Genomic DNA, 23,522 nt, shown 5'->3' on the forward strand with positions numbered 1-23,522 from the left:
GGTCCTAAAATGAAAATATCTTAGTTTTAAAAAATAAGACATTTTAGGTTGTTTGATTTTAAAATTTCCACACATACTGTATTATAGATTGAATGAACAATCTCTCTGCAAGTTCCTTTAGATTTATCAACAACTATGTACTACAATTGGCCTACCTAAACAACCCCGTCAGCATATATCCAATCTAAAGGAGTTTGAACAAACAGACTGACAGGTGTATGGACACTTTTAAAATCAGTTTAGGCCTACAAAAAAAAATGTTGATGTACCCTATCAACATTTCTGTTCAAAAGGTTTCATTGAAGGCTGAAAAAGATTACAGGCAAATCAGCTGACACAGCAGCTTTAATAAAACAATAAAACACACGGAACAAGAATGAGTAGGCTCCTAATTATGTATTCATATGAATACATAATGAACAGAAGAACCTACAGTATATGAAATCAAATAGATTGAAACTTAGAAACATATTAATGATGGACCAATAGGGAAACAGTCATAGGTCCACAGACGTTGGTGGTGAAAGGTGAGAGAGTGGAGATGGAAAGGGAGTAGGAGTAAGGGAGGAGGACATCCAGGGGTACTGGCAGTAGAGGAAGGGGTAAAGGGGCAATACCATGGCGTTAGGGCTCAAGCAGAGTGGAGTCAAACTCAGTCAGCAAGAAGCGATGTATCCAAGGTTGCCAGGTTCTCGTGTATTTGGCAATGTGGTTGTGAAAGGTTCCTTCTATTTTGCTATGAACCATGGCACGGTAAGTACCCTATCAATTTTTCATACAAAATATATATACGCATTAGATCTTAAGTGAACCCACAAAGCTTTAGTTTTCAAAACGTGATAAATTGTACAATCATACTGTAACATGTGCAGCCAGTTCTCTTGGACTTCACCACTACTGCTAATGTCAGACCTTGAAATTCAAATCTAAATCCAAAATAATCTTTTATTGTTACAGATTGAAGGAATAGGCAGTTCCATAAAGATATTTAATGCAGGTATATTTTGAAACAAATCTTATTTAAATGTCAAATTTTACTGTATTATCAAAGTGCAATACTGGTACATATATGATTACACACACTGGGTCTTTGTAAACTGATATTAATGTTCCTTTTGTGTTCTTTTATTGTTATGTTCCTCAAATACTTTACATACTCTGGGTCTTTGTAAACTGATGTTGACGGTCCTTTTGTGTTCTTTTATTGCTATACGCCTCTAATTCTTTCATGTCGGGTCTGGTTAATGAAAGTCTGTGACATATTTCATTGCACTCTGTATGCTGACAACTGAAAAACATGTATATCCCTTTATATCCAAAATTTATACAGGAGGCTAGTGTATCCTTAACTGAGTGGATCTGAGGGTCAGTGAGGTAAATAATTGCTTCTCCTTCCTTACTTCCAGTAAACCATCCTGTAAAAGAACACAAGTTTTTATTACAAATATGCTAAAATATACCTCCAAGAAGAATTTCGCCAGAATTGTAAAACTTGTTGAATTCCCCAGGGGGCCCTGTGCACTTGTTCACAATGTGTGCAGTGATTTTTAGTTAAATATACATTTTTTGTTCTGTCAGTGCTGGTTGTAGCTCCACCCCAGGCCGAGCCCCAATTTATGGGCATTCCTAAGGGGGAAATACAAGCAGCACTGATGCTACCCCCTCTTCATTCTGCAGCTCTGGCACCTTTTTGAGAAGCTCTGTGCCTTTTCTGCAATCTTCTTTTTTAACTGAAAAAAAGCTAGAGCACAGACACTCTTGCCCACCAGCCAGTAGACTGCCATTGTTTTAACTGCAGACTTGTGTTGTGAATGACTATATTAGCATTCACAAAACACAAGCCCACAACAACACAATCCAGGTACTACGCTGATATCTATTGTAGTAGCTAGCATGTATGCTTGTGGGCTTGTGTTTTGTGTCCATGCTGCTCAGAATCAACACCACAGGTTTAAACAGGAGTAAGTGCTATGTGCAATGGGCCCTGTGTGGGATTTAACTAGGGATTAAAAATGTTGGTGAAACTTCTGCACACATTTTTTTCAAGGGGAAAAGGGAATGTCCTTATTGCAATTGCTTGTCCTGCTTCCATTTATTACACTCTGTTTTTAGTGGAATAACAAAACTGCATTTAAGAGAAGATGAGAAAGATGAGTCATTAGGATTTTTGGAGAGTAGCGAACAGTCATAGCATGTTACATTTGCTGTTCCATTTTGTGAGAATTTTGGGCAACCCAAGAACCAACCCACAGCATTATTTAATAAAGCACAGAGAAATGTACAAATTTCGGTGACCCACAGTAGCCGATGGCAATTCATCTTTTTGTGACTTAAGGTATACAATAAATGTGTAATCTTGTAGCATTGTGGAAAACAAAAAAATCACTGAATGCAATATCTATTTGACAATATAAGATATTAAAATAATTAACAACTTACCTTGTAAATCCACCACTATATCAGAATTCTCTGAAAATTCATATACAAAATGTCCAAACGCCAATCCGTATTTGGTAGCGTTATACTGCATTCTGACTGTTTTAGTGTTATTGGTCAGTTTTACAAAATCTCCAAGAATGTAAGGTTCCACACTAACACAGCTTGAAATGGTTCTGCCATCCATAATCTGAACGGAGAGAATAGGTGAAAATGAATTACATGTTTACTGAATATTTAACTCAAGTTGTTTGCAAAACATGTGTTTTTCTGAAAGTGCAAAAGACATTGGGCTCAATTCATGAATTCATGAAGGGGTGTTTTCCTCTATAAATATATATATTTGTGATAATATAGCTCATAGCGTCCTTCAAAAGATTTTTTGCTATTTCTTTTTCACTCTTACGTTCCTCCCATGATATTCCCCTTAGGGAACACTATACAACTATACTTACAACTCCGACATTTCCTTCAGCGCCTTATCAGATCCCAACCTACCCCCTATACCATGACCCCCTTTGAAAGCTTATGTAGATCGCGCCCCCATTCCCCGGGTCTCATATCTCTGATTTACACAGCGATTATCAATTCTAAGAGACCGCCTTTGAGACCTTATCACCTTCAGTGGGAGGCTGAGCTTGGGAAGCAACTCGATCCGGAAGATTGGCAGGCTATGACCATGGCATTGTCTAAATGTTCTACGAATGTTCTCTTTCAGGAGAACGCTTATAAAGTGTTCTATAGGTGGTACTATACCCCGACCAGGCTGGCGAGTTTCATACCTTCCTACTCTCCTTTGTGTTTCCGTGGATGCTCTCAGGAGGGTACGATGGCACATGTCTGGTGGACCTGTCCCAGGGTATGCAGATTGTGGGTTAGAGTTTATGCGTTGCTCCGCAACCTCTTTGATACTAACTTAAAGAGGGACCCTTTTGAGGCCCTTTTATGGAAACCGATCACGGAGCTTCTCCGCCCTGAACGCCAGTTGGCGGCGCATGTTTTTACTGCAACTAAATTGATCATTGCAAGGGCCTGGAAGACCCCGGTTCTCAGCTTCGAAGCAGTTAAAAACTGCATTAATGATATTATGGTTAATGAGAAACTTACTGCTGTGTTAGCAGATACCCACGATAAATTTCTCCGGGTATGGCAACCCTGGGTGGCTTACAACCACCCTTCACGATTTGACAGCACTACTTTCTCTTTGATGAGTCTCTGTTCCCCCCGCCCCGTGGACCCCCTTCCTTCTTTCTTTCTTCTATTTTCTTTTATTCTTTTTTACTTTCTTCTTGCTGTTCTTTCCTATTTCTATTCCTCTTTCTCTTCATTGCTACTTGTTCATGCTACTTTTCTAGCTGGCTTTCTTTCTTTTCATCCTCCCTTTCTTTGTTCTTTGTGGCTTGGGCCCTCAGGCTTGGTCCTGTTGGCCTTGGACACAGGATGCATTATTTAATTTACAATTTGGAATACTGATATCCTCTGCTATGTGCCTGCTTGAATTTTTTATTTTTTATTTTTTTAATTTTTTTGTTGTTATTTCATTTATTTATTTTTTATTATTTTTGTAAGGTTGTGTATCGTATAACAACTGTGCTTTTAAGTTCTACATTTACCCCGGTGTGTTAACCGGTATGTTACCTAAGCCAGCATTGGGTCAATCTAGCAGGCCACTTGAGTTGAGGACATTCTATTGCCGGCCTTCTGGACTCGCTTTCGGATCCCTAGGAGCTGGACTGATCTCAGGTCTACGGACTATCTTTTCTGATATATGATAAGCTTATGGTGTGTCCTCCACTGCTTTTTTCTTTTGTATTCTTTTTTTGTTTGTTTATGTGTTTTTTCAATAAAACTCTTTGTACAAGAAAAGATTTTTTGCAATTCACAAAAAATAAGGCATGCAGTATTTAAAAAAAAAAGTGTGGTATTTTTTTCATATAACAATTCAGTATTTGATCTCAGTGATATCCAGTGGAATGGATGTAATAAAGAGGTAAAATGGTTTAAACCATAGAAATATGCCAACTCACTAAGTCAGTGCGGTCCCTGCAGCATATGTATTAATACAAAAGAAAAATGTGACTAGAATACCAATCAAAGGGAAGCTGCTGTCGCAGGACACATGTGGTGTATCAAAAACAAGTAAGCTAAATTAGGTAAATGCAAAATATCTTTATAAATGTTAAATATGTCACACACATTTATAAATACTAGAGTTGCACCGATACCGTTCTTTACCGGCAGGTACGAGTACCAATCCTTTTGTTTGAGTACTCGCAATACCGAGTACTGATACCTTTACGGAGCTATTTGAGCTCATACAAAATTAATGCAAAAATGCACTCCTGTGTGATTGCAGGCTCAAGTCACTATTACAAGCCTGGGATCACAGAGTAGCGGTGGGGGAAACCGCATGTGATCTGGACAGGAATCACACCATATTCTTGTTCATGCGATTCTTTGCAGTGCCATTTGAGCCCATTCATTTTGTATATGCCGCAAAGGTATCGGTTTCAGGTATCAGAGCATTTGCACGAATACAAGTGCTCACGCAAATGCTTAGTATCGGTCCCGATTCCGGTTTTGGTATCAGTGAAACCCTAATAAATACCCTTCTTCTTCCACCAATAAAAAATACAAATGTTGTCGTTATTATTGGTGGAAGAATGGTATTTATATATGTGTGTGTGATTTTGTTATACTATTTTCACTCAATATTGGACATAAGATTGGAAAAAAAAATTGTATTTACTAAAGGAAAAATGTTTTTTTTAGTTATAGATAGGGTGGACATGTAACACGTACGTTTATTGTTTTTATTGCTATCTGTACCCTCATTAGGGAGATTCATCCTCTCTATTTGACCTGTTTACTATTATCATTGAAAGTGAAAGAAAATCAAAAATTTTGGGTTGTCCCCAGAAAAGTAATAGAGGGTAAATCTTCCAATGGGGTTAGTTCTGGTGGCCTGGGGGGGGGGGGCTAAGGGACTCCCTAAATTTGTAGGTATTTCCTCTCACTTCCTGAGTTTGTCAATGGGACAGGAATTGCATGTAAACCCTAATGGTACACAGATGGCAAAAAAGCGACAGGGGTTCTAACCCTCCATTACTCAATCCAAAATGAAAAAGAAACTTGTGCCTTTAGTTACTGTACACTTGAAAGCAGCCTTTCTCAACCTTTTTAACACAGAGGAACCCTTAACCTCCCTGGCGGTAATCCCGAGTGTGGCTGGGGGGTGAATTTTCATTACCAAAAGCGGTCACACTCGGGATTGCATCGCAGTATCCTGGGAAAGGTACTTACCTTGTCCCCAGGATCCTGTGATGTCCCCCCGCTGTGTGCGTAGGCTGTGTCCCCTGCTCGATCTATCAATGTGCCAGGCTCCGTTCCCTGCGAGTGTCACATGGGGAAGAAAACCGGCGGCAAATTCAAAAAGTCAAAAAAACATAACACATACAGTACACTGTAATCTTACAGATGACATTACTGTATCAAATCATTTCTTATCATGAGATGAAAATATGACAAAGATGACCAAGGACTGTTGAGCAGTAAGAATCCAACATCAGGCAAGAATGGGACAACATTCCTCTTCCAAAACCCCAGCAACTGTTCTTGTAAGAAAAGAAATGGCTGCACATCCAGGAATTCCGATTGCTTTTTATTGTTCAAAGTGATAACACCAAATACACCAACACAAGGTCACGTAGACACGTTTCACACAAACATCTTGTGCTTAATCATTGCCAGCAACTGTACTCCTCAGTTCCCAGATGTTTACAGAGACGTATTTTCTCAGTTTAAATACATGATATGCTTTTTATTTTCTATTGTGAATAAAATATGAGTTTATGAGATTTGAAAACCATTGCATTGTGTTTTTATGTAAATCTTACACAGCGTCCCAACTTCTTTGGAATTGGAGTTGAATTAAAGTGTGCCTCTTTAACTCCAATTGTTAACTCCAGGCTGGACTATGCAAATGCCCTCTACCTTGGACTCCCAAAGTACCAAATCACTCGCCTGCAGGTCGTTCAGAATACGGCCACCCGTCTTGTGACTGGGAAAAAAACATGGGAATCAATCTCCCCATCACTGAGATGCCTTCACTGGCTACCAGTGAAAGACAGAATCACTTTCAAAGCACTCTGTCTAACGCATAAATGTATTTGGGGAAATGCCCCCCAATATCTATGTGAAAAAAATAAAAGCCTACAACCCCAATCGCGTTCTGCGATCCTCCAACCAAAATTTACTCCAAATCCCCAAAACCAGATACAAGTCAAAAGGAGAAAGAAGATTTGCTGTCCAAGGCCCTCGACTTTGGAACACTTTACCAACCTCCATTTGGTTGGAGGAGAACCACCTGGCCTTTAGGAGAAAGATCAAAACCCACCTCTTCTGAGCTCAATTCAGTTCGATTCAGTTCGCATGTGTAGCGCTATAAAAGTTTTTCACTCACTCACTCACTCTTGGCAAAATATGCCTTTGAATTCACAGTTCAGTGTACAATCTCATCTTGCCGTGGTGCTAAGATGCTTAAACTTCTGTGTGCATGCGCAGGAGTTATGTCTTCCTGGGCAGGCCAATAAAGATGGTCTAAGATGGCAACTAGGGAGGTTGCAGACTTCACATCACTGGAGCGAGTGCTGCTTTCTTTAGTTGCAGTTTTTTAAAAAATGTTAAGCTCTCTAACTTGGCTTTATACTAATGGCAGGCAAGTAATGGGGCTAGAAATATGGTTAGTGGGACATATTGGTCTAATTGTATAACAATGGCGATATATAGACAGAGATTTCACTATTTGAAACAACTCATTCAATCCACCTTCTAAAACAACTAAAGCTTAATATAATAGATATCTTGATTCATCTTGGTCATAACAACTGCAACATCAATAAAACGTTTCCATACTGAAGGTTTCCAACAAACTCCAACAATCCAAGAACCCAAATAATTTGCCATCCTTTATGCTCATACGTAGTCACTACAATAAAATGGTAAGCTAAATGCATGCACACACATGTGGATGCAATCACTTCAATTTTTTTTTATATTGAACCTCTTTGTACACATATTGTATGTTTCCCTTCAAGAGCTTCTTACCAACAGAACAGAAGAAGGGATGTAGAATATCTGAGTGGGAATGTTCTGTTCATAGAGTCTTTTGTTGAATTCTGTGACATAATACTGAGCAGTCATCTGACGCTCAACGTCGTTGAAGTGGTACAGCAGCTCCTTGTGCGTCTTATAAGCCTTCCCAACATACCTACAATAGAGACACATAAAGATCTTTTGTGAACTATACAGTAAATTATAGTCTTGTTTTGCATTCTCCGGGAGTGAAAACCTTTTTCTCTGCAAACTACTGTATCTGACTTTCTGGGCATACTTGCTATTTGTATAATAATTAGTCTATATGCATACTGTATAATAATCTGTATATATAAATTAACGTATTGTATTGTGCATATTTTTTTTCAAGTGGAATAAAAACTGGTTATGAAGAAACCGCTGAATTTCAGGTAGGTAGAATATGCACACATCCAGATACTTGAAAACTTTCTTGGCTTGAAAAACAGACTAATTGAACAGGTGGCTAAAAGGCAACTCAAGTAGGCAGAAGGAGCAAACTTTCACAGTGCCTGTGCATGAGAATGCAAAATGTTTGATACTTCATTATGTGCTGTGCAAAATCCCTCTCCAAAACTACACACACATTATTGCCACCCAATGAGGCCCTCTTCAGCAACCTTTTATCTATAGGACTTCTGGATGATTGCCGGCTGTCCGCTCTACAAAAGAAACCTAAATTAGCCAGGTTTAAAAACCTGTCTTAATTCCATTGTGTTTTCTTGTGATATAGGGTGCTGGCAGCATCTGCATTTCTTCTCCTCCTTTTATGGATTAAAGCCGAAATCTCAGCTGTGAGGGTCCTCAAGTGGTCTCCATGCCAAAGTGGAACCTCACATGTGCTTACAGTAAAAAAAAAGGTAAGCTGGCTGATTTGTTCATGGTGTATGGTACATTCATACACATAGTTTGGATTAATGGGAAATGTGATAAAGCAGATATATTCTAATAAAAACATTTTTTAATCAGGTGCCACATTTGTTACCAGGCATATGCCTGGCATATCTAAGTCCAACACTAGGTCTTTTTTTTTTTTTTTTTGCCACGTCAGACATAACCACAGCAAGAGACCTGCTCATGATTTTATTCATAATTCCGTCTCTACTTCAGGTTTAGCATCATTTGTGGTATTTTTAAAGATATACTTTTATATGTATTCCTTAGTTTGTTTTTTTTGTTTTGTTTTTTAACTTCTTTCTACCCTTTGACAAGATCAGGCTAGATCATTCATCATGGGTACAGAGTGCTACCATTATCACAACGTGGCACAATAGAAAAAGCCCCCCCCCCCCCCTCCGCCCTCCCCCCCCCCCAGACCATCTCACGACTCCACCTAGTATTTTCATTTCCTTTACCGCTACATTCATTCCACTCTCATATTTTCTGCAAATCTCAGAGACTTTTTAAATCCAATCCATGGTTCCCAAATATCCTTAATCCCTGCCTTGTTCTTATCTAAACCGTAGTTCAATTTCTCCCTCCTATATGTACCCTCAACGGAATCAATCCACTCCCATATTTGCGGGCTTTCCAAGTTTCTCCATTTTAGGGGTATCAATCGTTTCGCTGAGTTCAGCAAATGCGGAGTCAATGATCCCTTATATTCCTTCACTGGTGTATCCCCCCCATGAAAGAGGACTACCCATGGGTTATCTTCTACTTCTTTTTTTGTTATATCTTTTATTAGGTCCCGCACTTTTCCCCAGAACGTTTTAATTTGTATACAATCCCACCATAGGTGGGCCATCGTTCCTCTTGCCCCACAGCCTCTCCAACATTGCTCTGACTCTCCTACTCTAATTTTAGCAATTTTATCTGGGGTGGCGTACCACCTCGTCAGACATTTGAAGTTCATCTCGGCGGTTCTTACATCTACCGCCGAAGTGTGGGCCAAGTTGAGAATTCTTGCTATGGTCGTTTTCCCCCTTGGAACACTTAAGTCTCTCTCCCATTTTTGAATATAGTTTATCGTATCCGACTCATCTACTTTCTGCAGATATTTATATATTTTGGAAATGTTACCTTTTGAGCTTTCGGTACAACACATTTGTTCCAATATAGTGTACTCCTCCCGTGTCCGCAAAGGGTGTGGGAGGCGCTTGACGAATGACACCAACTGACGGTATCTCCACTCGTCCAGCGCCCCAGTTTCAATCCTAAGTTTAATTTCGTGAAGCGACATAATTTTGCCTTTTAATATTATATCTTTTAACTGTGTTCTATTTTTAATCCACTTACCACCTACCTCTTTTGTCCCCGGTGCAAAAAATTAATTTTCTTTTAAGTCTATAAGGGGTGAGTTAAATTTTGATTTTAATTGTTTGTGTAATCTATCCCAAATCCTTAAGGCGTTATGTGTAATTACGTGTGTTGACATATGTAAGGTTCTATAATGTGGTGGGTTCCAAATTAATCTCCCTAATTGTGCCCTCGCTAATGTGCATTCGATACTTATCCACCTTTTGTCCTGTGACTCTTTCACCCATTCTATGACCCGTGTGAGGACCGATGCGTTGTAGTACAGTCTGATATCGGGTACTGCCAGACCACCCTTTTTCTTGATCCGTTTTAAAATTTGCGCAGAGACTCTATGTTTTTTATTATTCCAGATGTATTTCATTATAAGGGAGTTAATTATTTTGATATATGACGGTGGCAGATGAATTCGGACTATTTGAAATTTATATAAAATTTTAGGGATAAGGATAATTTTTGCCACATTTATCCTCCCAAACCACGAAATAGGTCTATTATATATGGTTTTAATTTCTCTTTTTATTTCATCGAGAAGGGGGATAAAGTTTATTCTATATATTTTCTTGAGAGTATTTGCTAGTTTTATACCTAGGTACTTTATCTCTCTTTGCCAAGAGAAGTTGTATTTCTTCCGCAGATGTAGTTCTTCCTCTTTATGAATATTAATATTCAGGATCTCCGTGTTTGCTGTATTTATTTAAAAATTTGAGACCTCACTATATTGTTTTAAGGTAGCCATTAATTTCGGGAGGGTGACTCTTGGGCTACTTATGAAAAATAAAATGTCATCAGCGAAAGCTGCCAGTTTGTGCTCATCTTCACCTACTTCTACTCCATAAATTTCTGGATTGTGTCGGGCCATTGCCAAGAGGGGTTCCAATGATAGGACAAAAAGAAGGGGAGATAGGGGGCATCCCTGCCTGGTCCCATTTTTCATCTCAAAAGGTGCGGATAGAGATCCGTTTATTTTGATCCTTGCACAGGGATGATAATATAGGGTTTTAATCCGCCTCATCATCCTTGAGCCTATTCCTATAGCTTCTAAAGTTTGTATCAGGAACCCCCAGTCTACCCTGTCGAAAGCTTTCTCAGCATCAACCGACAGGAATAGACCGGGGATCCCTCTTTCTCTAATCTGCCCAAGGAGGAAAAGTGCCCTAACCCCATTGTCCTTTCCCTCCCTCCCAGGTATAAAACCAACCTGGTCTGGGTGGACAATGGCTGTCATCAGTCCCTTCATACGTTCAGCCAAAATTTTTGCATATAGTTTAGTGTCTGCATTCAGTAGTGAGATCGGTCGGAAACCAGAGCAAACCGTATTATCCTTTCCCTCTTTTTTAATCACTGTGATCGTTGCTGTTAATGCCTCTCTACTCATCTCATAGTCTGATCCCAGTCCGTTAAAGTATTGACAGAGTCTAGGGACTAAGATGGTGCTAAATCTTTGTAAATAAGCAGACGTAAAGCCATCAGGCCCAGGACTTTTCCCCTTAGGAATGGTTTTTAGTACCTCGCTTATTTCCTGCTCCGTTATAGCTTCCTCCATTCCTACTATCTCATGCTCTTCTAACTTCGGGAGACTAGCTTGCTGTAATACTTCCCTGATCTTATCCCTTTTTTCACATGGGTCCCTGATCTTTTGTTGGACACCATATAATTCTTCATAGTAGCTTCGGAAGGCGTCCGCGATTTTATTTGTGGCGTAAACTAAATCACCATTCCCATTCCTAATTTTTTCAATGAAATTCCTGGTTTTCTTTTTTCTTACCATTCTAGCCAAGTTTTTACTAGGTTTATTTCCCCAGACATATCTTTCTCTCTCTGTCCTGTCTATATATTTCCTAGTTTCTTGTTCCGCCACGGCTCTATATTCGTCTCTTATTATAGTTAGCTTATGAAGTGTTTCCCTCTTTTGCCCCTGAAATTTATGTTCCTGTTCCAGCCTGTATATCTCCTCCCTTAACGTTTTTAATTTACTAGTTCTTATTTTATTTTTCCTTGCCCCTTCTGCAATAAAAATCCCTCTAATATAGGCTTTGTGAGCATCCCACAGGGAAGCTCTTGAAATACCCTCCTTATCGTTCTCCTGGAAGTAGAGTTCCAGTTCTTTCTGTATCCTCTCGACCACCTCCTCGTCTCCCAACAGACTCTCATCCAATCTCCATTCTGGTGGAGTGGCTTTTGGTATAGAGGTCCTTATTTTCATGGTTATAGGAGCGTGGTCAGATATCGTCATGATCTCGAATCTTACTTCAATCACACTCTCCAGAAGTCTATGGTCAACGAGGATGTAGTCAATCCTCGAGTACGTCCCATGTACAGGTGAGAAAAACGTGTAATCACGGGCCTTGGGATTGAGGATTCGCCATACATCCACCATTTGATTTTGTGTCATTTGTCTTGTCAGTATCTTTAGATGTTCACGATTAGTCCCCTGTACACCAGACGTACTATCAAGGCTTGGGCACATGCAGAAATTGAAATCTCCCATCAATACTACGTGACCCTCTTCAAATTCTTTTAATTTTCTCAGAGTTTTACTGATGTATTTAACCGCATTCACATTGGGGGCGTAGACATTTGCCAAGGTATATACCTCCCCACCTAGTTTTATTTTCAAGAACAAGAATCTCCCCTCGGGATCTGTCTGTCTGTCCACCAATGTGAATTGGATTCTACTAGCGAATCCTATTGCAACCCCGCGGGATCGCGATGAAATTGTGTCTCCATAATACCATACAGGATATTCTGGTGAATACAACTTTATATTGGACTCCAATGTAATATGGGTCTCTTGTAGATAAGCGATATCTGTTTTATATTGTGTTAATTCACAGAGAATTTTATGTCTCTTGATATGAGAGTTTAGTCCTTTTACATTATATGAGAGGAACTTAATATCTTTTTTTTTTTTGCACGTTAAGGAAATTTCTTGTGGAGTCGTTCAGATGGTCCCCCTCCCTCCCCCCTCCCTCTCCCCAATCCTCCCCTTCCCTCCCCCTCCCATCCCCCTGGCCCGTCCCTGGCCTGGGAGCCGCTCTTGGTTGCCTCCTCGCCTTCACCATCGACTCCTCCCTTGTGGTGGTGCACCCAAGTGCTCCCCTAGCTGCTCCCCCTCCCCCCTCATCCCCACCCCCCTGTCGCCCCCCCCCCGCCCTAATCAAGTGTGGAAACAATCTACACTAGACTAATCCACCCAATCCGGTAGCTCAGGTACTGTTAAGTCCATTTTATGGCAGAATTCCGTCAATTCTTCCGAGTGTCTTAGTCAAGGGGTTTTACCCCCCTTTATTCCGATGAGGCATGCGGGAAAACCCCATTGGTACTTAATGTTTTGTGCCCGCATCAACTCTAGCAAGGGTTTCAAGTGTCTTCTCCTTGCCAACGTTTCTTTCGACAGGTCGGGAATATTTGGAGCTCAGTCTCTCTATATCTCAGGGGCGGTTTCCCCCTAAGCTTTCCCCAGATTTCCGCTTTGTCCACATAGTTCCTAAATCGCACAATAACATCTCTTGGTCCGTATCTTTCTATCTGTTGGGGATTTCCTATACGGTGTACTCTTTCAATCTTGAGGGGCTTCGCATCTGCTGCTTTCTCTAGCAGGGGGTTAAATATTATATTCATAATTGCTCTAAGATCTTCCCCCTTTTCTTCTTCAATCGCACGGATTCTGAGGTTCTGCCGCCTATTGCGATTCTCCTGGTCCTCTAACCGGTATGCTGTCATTCTTTGATTGTCACTCATTACCTTAACTTGCTTTTTCAGTAATTTTATTTCCTGGTCCTGTTCTTCTATTCTCCTTTCTGTCACTTCTACTCTTTCCAGAAGCCCACCTAGATCTAATCTTATTCTGTTGATTTCGGTTTTTATAAGATTTTCCATCCTCAATAGCATGGTATTCATCTCTGCCTTCGTGGGGGGTTGTGTGTCTTGGGCTTGCTCTACAGATTTACTATGTTCTTGTTCGCTTTCTATTGTCGTTTCTCCTCTGGAGCTCTCGACACTGCTCTCCCCCTTTCTTGTCTCACTCTTCTTTTTTTCATTTTTTTTTACTAAACCTGGGCTTTTAAGACTCCCTTCTTGGGTCATATATTGCTGTATTGAAGTATTTCCTGGATTGTTTTTAGGTGTTTTGGTGGTTACACCCCTCGTTGATCTATTCATTATGCTTTTGTTGGTGGGTCTGATTCTCTTCCCCAGTTTGAAGGTGTTTTAAAGATTACTGTTTATTTATTTTCTTTTTTTCTTTTTTTCTTTTCTTTTTTTTTTTTTTTTGCTATGCCTTGCTCATACCCCTACTTCAAGGCCTGAGTATTTTTCTCTTTCTTCCCTTTTTTTTTTTTCTCTGTGCTTCCTCTCTTTTTTTTGTCCTTTTTTTTCCCCTTCGTCACAGTAATCTAGCCTTATTGTCTATCTCAGGCTCTATGCCAGTAAGGGCGTACGGCGTCCAGGTGTCGACTGAACTGACTTAACTGTGGATAGATTTATACAGAAAAAGAGGGTACACCTCGTGACCGTTTGATCCTGCTTTCCTGGGAAATGGTATTGATTTCCCCTCTGTTTCACCGTTCATCGACAACTTTTAGACCGGGCTGTTACACCCGCGGGATCTATCCTTACAATAGAAGGTGCTCGCTATGCGTGTGGAGTTTTAACGGTTTATCAAATGTATAAGGTGAACAAGATATCTGAAGAATACAGTGGTGCTTCTGTTCGGTTTTTCCTTATTGCTCAACACAAATGGGCCTGAGCCTTCCTGTGTGTCTTCAGACTGATTTTAATATCGTGAGGTAGAGGGCCCCCTTCCGCTAGTGTTCATAAGGCAAAAGATAAGTTTGTATGTAAAGAAAAAGAGTCTCATCAGTCCTCTTTACTGGCCCCTGTAGCAAGTACACCAGAGTTTTACTCAAATTTCTCAATCGCTTACCTTTCGTCAGGTATGTCAAAAAGGCGTTAAATATAGAAACGGCCACCTCCCATATGGTAATAATCCTGCAACTTGTAATCCGCAGAACACTGCACAGAGTTCATTCCTAGAGCTGAGCATTAAAAGGTACATCCGCATGAGAACATGAGAGCAGAGGGGTGGGGGGCTCCAGGGGGGGGGGGGAGAGGGATGGCGCCCCTCCTCCACTCGGCTCGACTAAGCGTCTCGCCCAGCCTCAGGACCCCTTCTCTACTGTTATAGCACTGCCCCCAGTTGTTTTACAGCAAACAGAAACACAAACCAAAAAAAAAGAAAACAAATAAATAAAACAACCAGAGAAAGATAATGTATCCTTCCTGCTCTTTCAGTATATCATGCCTGGGTTGGATCAACAGCTAGACCCCAGAGTGTCCCACACCTGAAATCGTCCCAAGATTAGACATGACAGTAGGCAGAGAAGCTCATTCATAAGCTCATTACAAGGGGGTAGTAAGAATAGGGGGGGGGTCCGGGGGGGGCAGGGAGCCCGACCCCACTCGGCTCAACTGAGCGCCTCACCAATCCCCCAGTTCATCTCGCCGACCCCCGCTGGACTATGCCGCTCCGTGGGGGGGAAGCCTTGATGTAGCCCCAGCTGATAGTGTCACTGTGCTGTCCGCTGTGCTCCGCTCGGCCGTCCGATGTGATACATACAGTTCACTTGGGGATCGTGGGGCGCTCTGGTCGATCACCGCGTTGTCGGGTCTTTGCGAGGGGATAAGTCTCCCGCACGGTCCTCCGATTACTCAGCCTCTCACGCTGATGACCGTCGGTCCGTTGATGGAATCGTCAGAGACTCGGCGCGGCAGACGCCGCTAGCAGCCATGGAGCAATCGGCACCTCCCACCCTCACCCGCGTCACGTCCTCATCGCCGCCCACCCAGTCCCCAACACTAGGTCTTAACCATAAGAACCCATAAAGAGCATTATCCAAGGAGATTCCATTTGGCTTAGTCAATAAAAAAACAGTAGGACCCACAGTACACATGCAAACTAATAGCAATCCATATTTTATTGGTTTGGCTTCAGTAAAGCTAATTTGATTTGATTTGATTGATGTGTGTTAGTGTACTGTTCACAATGTACTATTTATGTACTATCTATATTGAATGTCTCATTAGCTTTCATACTTTTTTATACACAACAGGAAAGCCTGGCTGGCTGCGGGGGCACCACGTCCATTACACCATGGGGTTGATTTACTAAAGGCAAATAGCCTGTTCACTTTTGTGCAGTTCCTCCAAAGCTTAGTAAATGAGGGAGAGATCTGCTGACTATCATCGTCCAATTATGCGCAAGCAAAAATGCATTTTTATTATTTTCCTTGATACCTCATTTACTAAGCTCTGGGGCAAATGCACTTGCAAAAGTGCACAATCTATTTGCCTTTGGTAAATAGACCCCTATCTGTTCAATTTATCTAAATTAAAGACAATTATATACAGTTAGGTCCATATATATTTGCACAATTTTCATACTTTAGGCCCAATTGGGTTGAGATCAGGTGATTGACTTGGCCATTGCATAACATTCTACTTATTTTCCTTCAAAAGCTCCTGGGTTACTTTTGCAGTGTCCATCTGTTCTGTGAAGCGCCACACAATCAACTTTGCTGAATTTGGCTGAATCTTGGCTGACAGTATATCTCTAAACACTGCAGAATTCACCCGGCTGCTTCTGTCTTCTGTCACATCATCAATAAACACCAGTGACTCAGTCCCACTGAAAGCCATACATGCTAATGCTACCACACTGCCTCCACCATGTTTTACAGATGACGTTGTGTGCTTTGGATCATGAGCTGATCCAAACCTTCTTTTCTTCCGTCATTCTGGTACAGATTAATCTTAGTTTCATCCGTCCAAAGAATGCTTTTCCAGAACTGGTCTGTTTTTTTTAGATGTTTTTTTGGCAAAGTCTAATTTGGCTTTTCTATTCCTCTGGTTTATGAATGGTTTGCACCTGTGGTGAACCCTCTCTATTTGCTCTTGTAACGTCTTCTCTTGGTTGTAGACTTTAACAATAATATGTCTACCTCCTGGAGAGTGTCCTTCACTCAGAAATGTTTATGTTGCTGAGCTCACTAGTGCATTTTTATTTCCTCAGAATGTACCAAACTGTTGATTTGACCACTCCTAATGTTGCTGCTATCTCTCTGGTGGATTTGTTTCCTTTTTGAAGCCTTACAATGGCCTGTTTCACTTGCATGGACAGCTCCTTTGAACGCATGATGTAGGTTCACAGCAATAGATTTCAAATGCAAATACCACACTTAGAATCAGACCCTTTACCTGCTTAATTGATGAAGAAATAACAAACGAGTAGCCCACACCTGGCCATGAAACAGCTTTTGATTCAATTGTCCAATTACTTTTGGTCTCTTGAAAAAGGGGGATGGCTATTCTTAAGAATTGTAATTCCTAAACCCTTCTTCCGATTTAAATGTACATACCCTCAAATTAAACCCGAGGGGGTGCACTTTCACTCCATATCCATTATATAATTATAGCTTGAATTCGATTGAATATATTTTGGTAAATACCAGAAAAAAAATTAAATTGTGCCTGTGTCCAAATATATATGCACCCAACTGTATATGTGAATCTATAAAAACTGCACTTAGTGCTAAAACCAAACTTTAAACATGCACAGCTGCACTCAAAAAAAAGCATGAAAATACAAGTGCTCAATCACATATTAAAACGTCTATTGAGACAAAACGTACATCGAGACGAGGCAGAGCCTGTGCTGACATTACCCACGCCTGTCAGGAGCTGGCACCAGTTGTGTTTTTTAATGTCTAATGTACTTACTCCTCTGAAACTTTGTAAGTAGATTAGAGTTGCTTTTATAACAATTGATGGTATTAGACCTCGTTCACACAACCGTTTTCTTCAACAGAATCCATCAAGAAACTTGGTGGCAGAGCTTTTTTGCGGAGGAAAACGGTCATGTGTATGTTTTTCATGGAGAAAACTGTCAAGGAACTCGACGAGAAAAAAAGAGAACAAGTTCTCTTTTTCCTCGACGGGAGTCTCAATTTCCTCGTCGGGCTGGTTTTCGACGAGAAACACGTTCGTGTGTATGCTTAGAAACCCGCGCATGTTCAGAATAAAGTATAATAAAAGTAGCGTTTGTAATAGAGATAACACATTTTTCACGCTGTAACAGACTGAAAAGTGCAAATCGTCTCTTACCAAACTTTTACTTAACACGCAGTAACATGAGATTAGCAAAAGCAGCCCCAAGGGTTGTGCCAGTGGAATCGAACTTCCCCTGCTGTCGTATGTGTTGTACGTCACCGCGTTTGAGAACGAGGAGATTTGGTCTTGACAGTGTGTACGCAAAGAAAGCTTGTCAAGTTTTTCCACAAGCCTGACAAGGAACTCGTCGAGGAAAACGATGTTTCATTTACGACGAGTTCCTCGGTCGTGTGTATGAGGCCTTACACTATTGGAATTTTGTTTTTCCCTACATTTTTTTTTTAATCCAAAGAAAAGATTATTGAGTACAACAGAACCAGACTTAGTCATCAAACAGTTACATAGCATAGCTTACAAATCCACAGTGCCAATCAGCTGTAATCACATCACAGGTGCGACTCCCCGAGTCCTCTTCCTGCCCTTAAATTCCTACCACTGCCGTGCTACCCCATGTCACTTCACCAAAATTATGCAGACTAACATTTAGTACAAGTATACTTAACCAGTATTTAGACCTAGCAATCTATCCACCCTACATTCGTTTTAACACAGAGCAGGAAGGAGAACTGAATTGGAGTCTCATATTGGAATACTACCTGTGTTTTCGATGTCATCAGATCCTTGAAGCAAGATCCAGGCAGCTTCATGCCTTGTTAGACCATCTATAATTTGGGGTCTAATTATCTGGTAAGAGGCTGTGGTTTTAGCGATGGTGGTAGCACTGATTACACACCATTGGGTTTTAAGGACAAGATGGACACAATTTCTTTTTACTGAACATTTATGTTTATGGACATTTAATTTATATGGACTTTATAATTGTTTTCATGGGTTCATAGTTGTGATCACAATAGCTTGAATTTAAGGTCTAACACTTGATTGAGATATTGGTTCATATTTGTTTATATTCACATAGCGGAACAATGATATATATGTGTACATGTATAAATACCTTCCAAGAGTTTCATCCTGGTGTAGAAAAGAGATCCAGAAAGCCTTTCTCTGTTTTCCTTCTTTTTTAGGATCTTTTCCAAAGTGCACAAGAGTTTCCTGGGCCGTCCACAGCTCAGATTTCTTTGAGAATTTCAAGAGCAAAGCATCTGCATAAAGTAACCAGACATGGGGCTTATTGTATATTATGTAAAATTAGGACCGATGAGCACAGATATCAGCAGGGACTGGCCAAATTTTGATAAGTGTGTGACAGTCCCAACTCAACTGAAATCGATCAGTTGGTTAACTTATTTGTGTGAATGGTGGAATCTGCCAGCCTACTGACTGAACAAAACAAAACACTAATAGTGTATGGCCAGCTTTATATTGATCATTCATACTTAATTCTTATAATACTACACATGCATGGCAAACTTGCATCCAACCTAAAAGCTACTTATGAGTTTTGGAGAAAACTCAAAGGGTTAAATAACCGTTTTTTTTTTTTTCTACCAGAGGCTCTAGATCTGCTACAGCTCAGGGCTACACTTCATTTGCTCTAGTTTCCATATTGTAAAATGCACCAAAAAATTCATAAATAATCTTACAAAGTATGACAGGGTTGATTTACCACAGGCAAATAGACAGTGCACTTTACAAAGTGCAGTTGCACTGTGCAAGTGCCGTTTCTCCAGTAAATGAGCAGAAGCTCTGCTGACTTCCACCATGCAATCATGCGCAAACAAAAATGCTGTTTTATTATTTTCCTTGTATGTGATTGGGTCTTTGCAAAGTGAAGCTTTACCTCATTTACTAAGCTCTGGAGCAACTGCACTTACATAGTGCAACTGCACTTTGCAAAGTACACAGTCCATTTGCCTTTAGTGTCTGTTGCAAAAGGGGCTTAAAATCGAATGTCCCTTCTGCGCTCATACAGATACACCAGGGCCAGTGGAAGTCAGTTAACCTACAAGTATGTCAATGAGAAAAAAGTAGGGACAGAAAGGAAACTTTCCTTATATTCCTCAACTCAACTTATTCATTGAACACAGTGGAACTTATAGCCTTAAGTCTGAATGGAAAGCCCACCCAAATGTGATAAACCTATTATTGTGAGCATCTGAAAGGCTAATGCCCCTTACACACAATCGGAATTTCCATTGGGATAAACTCCGACGGATTTTTCCGACGGAATTCTGTTCAAGCTGTCTTGAAGTTCAATGCTTACGAGCATGCGTCGACTTGATTCTGAGCATGCATGTTTTTTTCTCCGTCGGAGTTCTACACAGATGATCGGAATTCGCGATAGAAATTTTATTCATCTGAAAAAAAGAGAACATGTTCCCTTTCTAAGTCCGTCTGGTTTTCCGATGGAAAAATCTAATGGAGCACACACACGGTCGGAATATCTGATGAAAAAATTCTGTCTGACTTTTTTCATTGGAAATTCTGATCGGGTGTACAAGGCATAAGTTACGCACTAGCTTCTGATTTCTCCTTCTACCCCTACAGCCAGGTATCACCCATAGTTCCCTGATCTGGTCCATAATTGATTGATGTCCTAAGCTTACCATAGATGGGTAGAATATTGAATAAAAATTCAAAGAAAAAGAATGTTCTAGGAAAGTACATTAATTTTTATAAGCATTAGTGGGGTCAAATATATGTTTGTTTACCACTGCAGTGAAGAGACAATTCAGAGAACAGGATGGACATTTTTTCTTAAATGAACAGATTTCTAGCAGTGTATGTAGTTTTTGTTCAGTAAAGTTCATTCATTCCAAAATAAAATGTTAAAAGTAAACAAAATATTTTTTGAGAATTTTTGTAAGAAAAGGCTTCCTAATTCTATCGAAAAAATGGCCTTATGCCGCGTACACACGATCGGTTTGTCTGATGAAAGCGGTCTGATGGACCGTTTTCATCAGATTAAACCGATCGTGTGGGGGCCCCATCGGTTAGTTATCCATCAGTTAAAAAAATTGAAACTTGTTTTAAAATCATCTGATGAATACCTAACCGATAGATAAAAAACTATCGTCTGTAGGCATGTCCATCGGTTAAAAATCCACGCATGCTCAGACTTAATTAGGGGACGGGAGCGCTCGTTCTGGTAAAACTAGCATTCGTTATGGAGATGGCACATTCTACATTTTGAAAATTAGTGCCTCGTTTATTGCAGCGCATTTTTTTCTTTGTTCTATTGCTAGAATAAAGATGTTGTTTTGCTGACGGTATTTAGACAGAGTTCTCCCATACTGACTTCTTTTATTTTTTGCTTGTGATCTCATGAATAATCCTTTTTTTTTTTTTTAAAAAAAAGCCAGATTTCCAAAATAATTTTTTGTACTCCACATATTTTTTTATTTAATTTTTTTTTTATCAAGTTATCACAACAACATTATTTTTTTTATTACCCCCCCCCCCTCAAGGAGGTTGTGTCCTTTGTTAATTACACATTGTATTTCTGAAATGTTTTATGGCTATTCACCAGAAAAACACATAGACAAGTATTTAACTTAAATTAAATCTCCATTTATTCTGGACCAAAAAAATGAACATGAAGGGCAACAATTGAGCAATCAGCCAAATATATGCAGACTTTGGACCCCAAAGGCAGATTTCACCATGATAAACAACAAAATCAATAACATGAGGAGTCCCTCTAATTGGGATCCCAATCTGGTCCCCAAATCCCAGAAATCAGAAGCAGCAGCAGATGTCATACATGTCCCCAAGCTGTGGTACTACAACAACAACCTCCGTTTTCTGGCAGATCAGCTTGAAGCCAGGGAATCACTTTCTGGTCTTCCTTAAAGACTTCCCTCCACGCTTCCCTGCAGCGTTCCTTCCATGGCTCCCTCCACAGCCTCTTGCAGGTGGTGAGAATGTGGCAGCAGGAGGAGGAGGAGACTGGGCCAGGTCACTGAGGTGTGTGGTCTCAGTCAGCAGGCCCCTTCTTGTTTTTAAGCTTTCATTTTGGTTCAAAACACATCTTGTTAAATCAACAATAATTTGAGGCCAAGAAATATGTTGTAAACTACTATACCTGACTGAAGATGTTCAGATCTGGCTCCTCAATTTCAGCCAGCTCCTCGGCACCCTCTGCAGGGGTGGGGGGAACAGTGGAAGGAACGCTGGAGGGAACGGTGGAGGGAAGGGTGGAAGGAAGACTGGAAAGTGATTCTCTGGCCTCGATCTGATCTTCCAGAAAACGGAGGTGTTTATAGTACCACAGCTTTGGCTCCTGTACTTCATCTGCTGCTGCTCCTGACCTCCGAGAAGCCCGGACCTCTTTAAATCGCTTCTCCTGCCTTGATATCATGACTCAAGTATATATAGGCCTCTGCTGGCCCCATTTTCATTTTTACCTTTGTTTCTGTCGGTCGTCACTTCCGCTCGTCCAGACTCCGCGTAACCAACGTAGTCACGTCTTTCTCCTTATATACCCCGTGCATGCGTGAAACGCCGCCCTCTTCGCCTGCCCATGACGGACCTTTTCCTCTATTCCACGCCCCTTCTCCATGTGAAACGACAATATGGCGGTGTCACAGGAGCCAGAGCAGTATAGAAAGATCAAGAAAATTATTGACAAAAGTAGGTATTTATCATGTGTTTGTTGCAATTATCTTTATTATATCTTTGCATGTTTTTCTTCATGCGCTTGTTTGGCCTGGTTGTACTTTTGAACATGGCAACTTTCAGGTTAGTGGGCAAAGTGTAGTATTTTTTTGTTCGTAGTAAACATCGTTCCGCCAAAATCCAATGTTTTCCGCAGATCCAGGAAAACCACACGTGGGCATGCCTATTTGGTGTAAACCAACGTTTATAAACATTGTTGTCAATATGATGTGTTTGTTCGACCTTACTAGAATGTGAAATGCAAACCGGATTCATTCACAGTGTAAAGGAGAGGATAATAAGCAACTGGTTACACATCTGGACTCAGGAGCACCTGTGTCCCCCCAAAAATAAGCTTTTTTTAGGGTCTCACACAAAGGATACTTTGGGGTGCCTCCATGTGTGTCACTTTGACAAAAAGCGTCAGTATTCCAGCTTGTGGAAACTCAGGAAAAAAAAGATGATGATTTTAGGAATGATCCCAAACAGACAATTGTACCCCACTTACAAATAATGTTTTCTATTTCTGCCCTACAATATCTGTGTGCTGAGTATACCTTTTGTTTCATTTTATTAGAGGATAGAAGAATGGGAGGACATCATTCGGAGGAGGCAAGGAAGCACAGACATGAAAAACACCACCAACCTCAGCATGTGGAGGAGGTAGATGTGGAAGGAGAGGTTGAAGAAGGAGAGGTGGAAGAAGGAGGTGTGGAAGAAGGAGGTGTGGAAGAAGGAGGTGTGGAAGAAGGAGAGGTGGAGATTATCAGCACAACAGGTCAGTGTCTGTCACCACAGCTTCAGGTAAAGAGATGTAGGCCTGCATATTTCTAATAAACCCTTTTTTTTGTTTTTAGGGGATGAACATGGTGGTGTCACATCATCTACTAGTACACCTTTCTCAAGTGCTAGTGCAAAAATCGTGATACAAGAAATAATGTAATGCAGTAGTGAAATGGACATTATGAGGAATA

At 40.6% G+C, this 23,522-nt stretch overlaps 1 protein-coding gene across 9 annotated transcripts in view; it reads right to left on the reverse strand.

The window, feature by feature from the left end:
* Positions 1-925: 925 nt before the first annotated feature.
* The window catches only part of ALPK1 (alpha kinase 1), a 180,089-nt gene continuing 157,492 nt past the window's right edge, over positions 926-23,522 (reverse strand). For 5 of the 9 annotated variants that reach the window (XM_040329060.1, XM_040329078.1, XM_040329044.1 and 2 more), the window contains 4 exons: positions 18,947-19,094; positions 7,543-7,705; positions 2,440-2,626; positions 926-1,415 (listed from right to left, as the gene is read on the reverse strand). In XM_040329060.1, the coding sequence (XP_040184994.1) occupies positions 1,150-1,415; positions 2,440-2,626; positions 7,543-7,705; positions 18,947-19,094 (764 nt within the window). In that variant the 3' untranslated portion in view covers positions 926-1,149. The remainder of the gene's footprint in view (positions 1,416-2,439; positions 2,627-7,542; positions 7,706-18,946; positions 19,095-23,522) is intronic. The other 4 variants (XM_040329033.1, XM_040329051.1, XM_040329024.1 and 1 more) reach the window with 2 other exon arrangements.

The sequence above is a fragment of the Rana temporaria genome, chromosome 1, assembly GCF_905171775.1.
Source record: "Rana temporaria chromosome 1, aRanTem1.1, whole genome shotgun sequence".
Taxonomy (NCBI): Eukaryota; Metazoa; Chordata; class Amphibia; order Anura; family Ranidae; genus Rana; species Rana temporaria.